Genomic DNA, 480 nt, shown 5'->3' on the forward strand with positions numbered 1-480 from the left:
CCCCGGGACAGGACACGTGGGGACAAACCCCCGGGACAGGACACGTGGGGACAAACCCTGGAACAGGACACGTGGGGACAAACCCCCAGGACAGGGGACGTGGGGACAAACCCCTGGGACAGGGGATGTGGGGACAAACCCCGGGACAGGACACGTGGGGACAAACCCCCGGGACAGGACACGTGGGGACAAACCCTGGAACAGGACACGTGGGGACAAACCCTGGAACAGGACACGTGGGGACAAACCCCCAGGACAGGGGACATGGGGACAAACCCCTGGGACAGGGGATGTGGGGACAAACAGCTCCCCGGGGCGGTTGGGGCAGGATTTGGGGACCCCGAGCGCTGTCCCCGTGGTGTCACCCGCGGTGTCCCCGTGTCCCTGAGCACCATCCCCACGTGTCGCCCGCGCTGTCCCCGTGTCCCAGGCGTGGTGCAGCCGGACCGGTACCGGCCGGGGGCGGGCGAGCCCCCCAAC

The 480-nt window shown here is 68.5% G+C and overlaps 1 protein-coding gene across 1 annotated transcript in view; it reads left to right on the top strand.

The window, feature by feature from the left end:
• TMOD4 (tropomodulin 4) overlaps positions 1-480 on the top strand; it is a 5525-nt gene that overhangs the window by 3739 nt on the left and 1306 nt on the right. The window contains exon 4 of the mRNA XM_017741575.1: positions 431-471. Within this exon, the coding sequence (XP_017597064.1) occupies positions 431-471 (41 nt within the window). The remainder of the gene's footprint in view (positions 1-430; positions 472-480) is intronic.

Source organism: Corvus brachyrhynchos, unplaced genomic scaffold (genome assembly GCF_000691975.1).
Source record: "Corvus brachyrhynchos isolate BGI_N302 unplaced genomic scaffold, ASM69197v1 scaffold758, whole genome shotgun sequence".
Classification (NCBI taxonomy): domain Eukaryota; kingdom Metazoa; phylum Chordata; class Aves; order Passeriformes; family Corvidae; genus Corvus; species Corvus brachyrhynchos.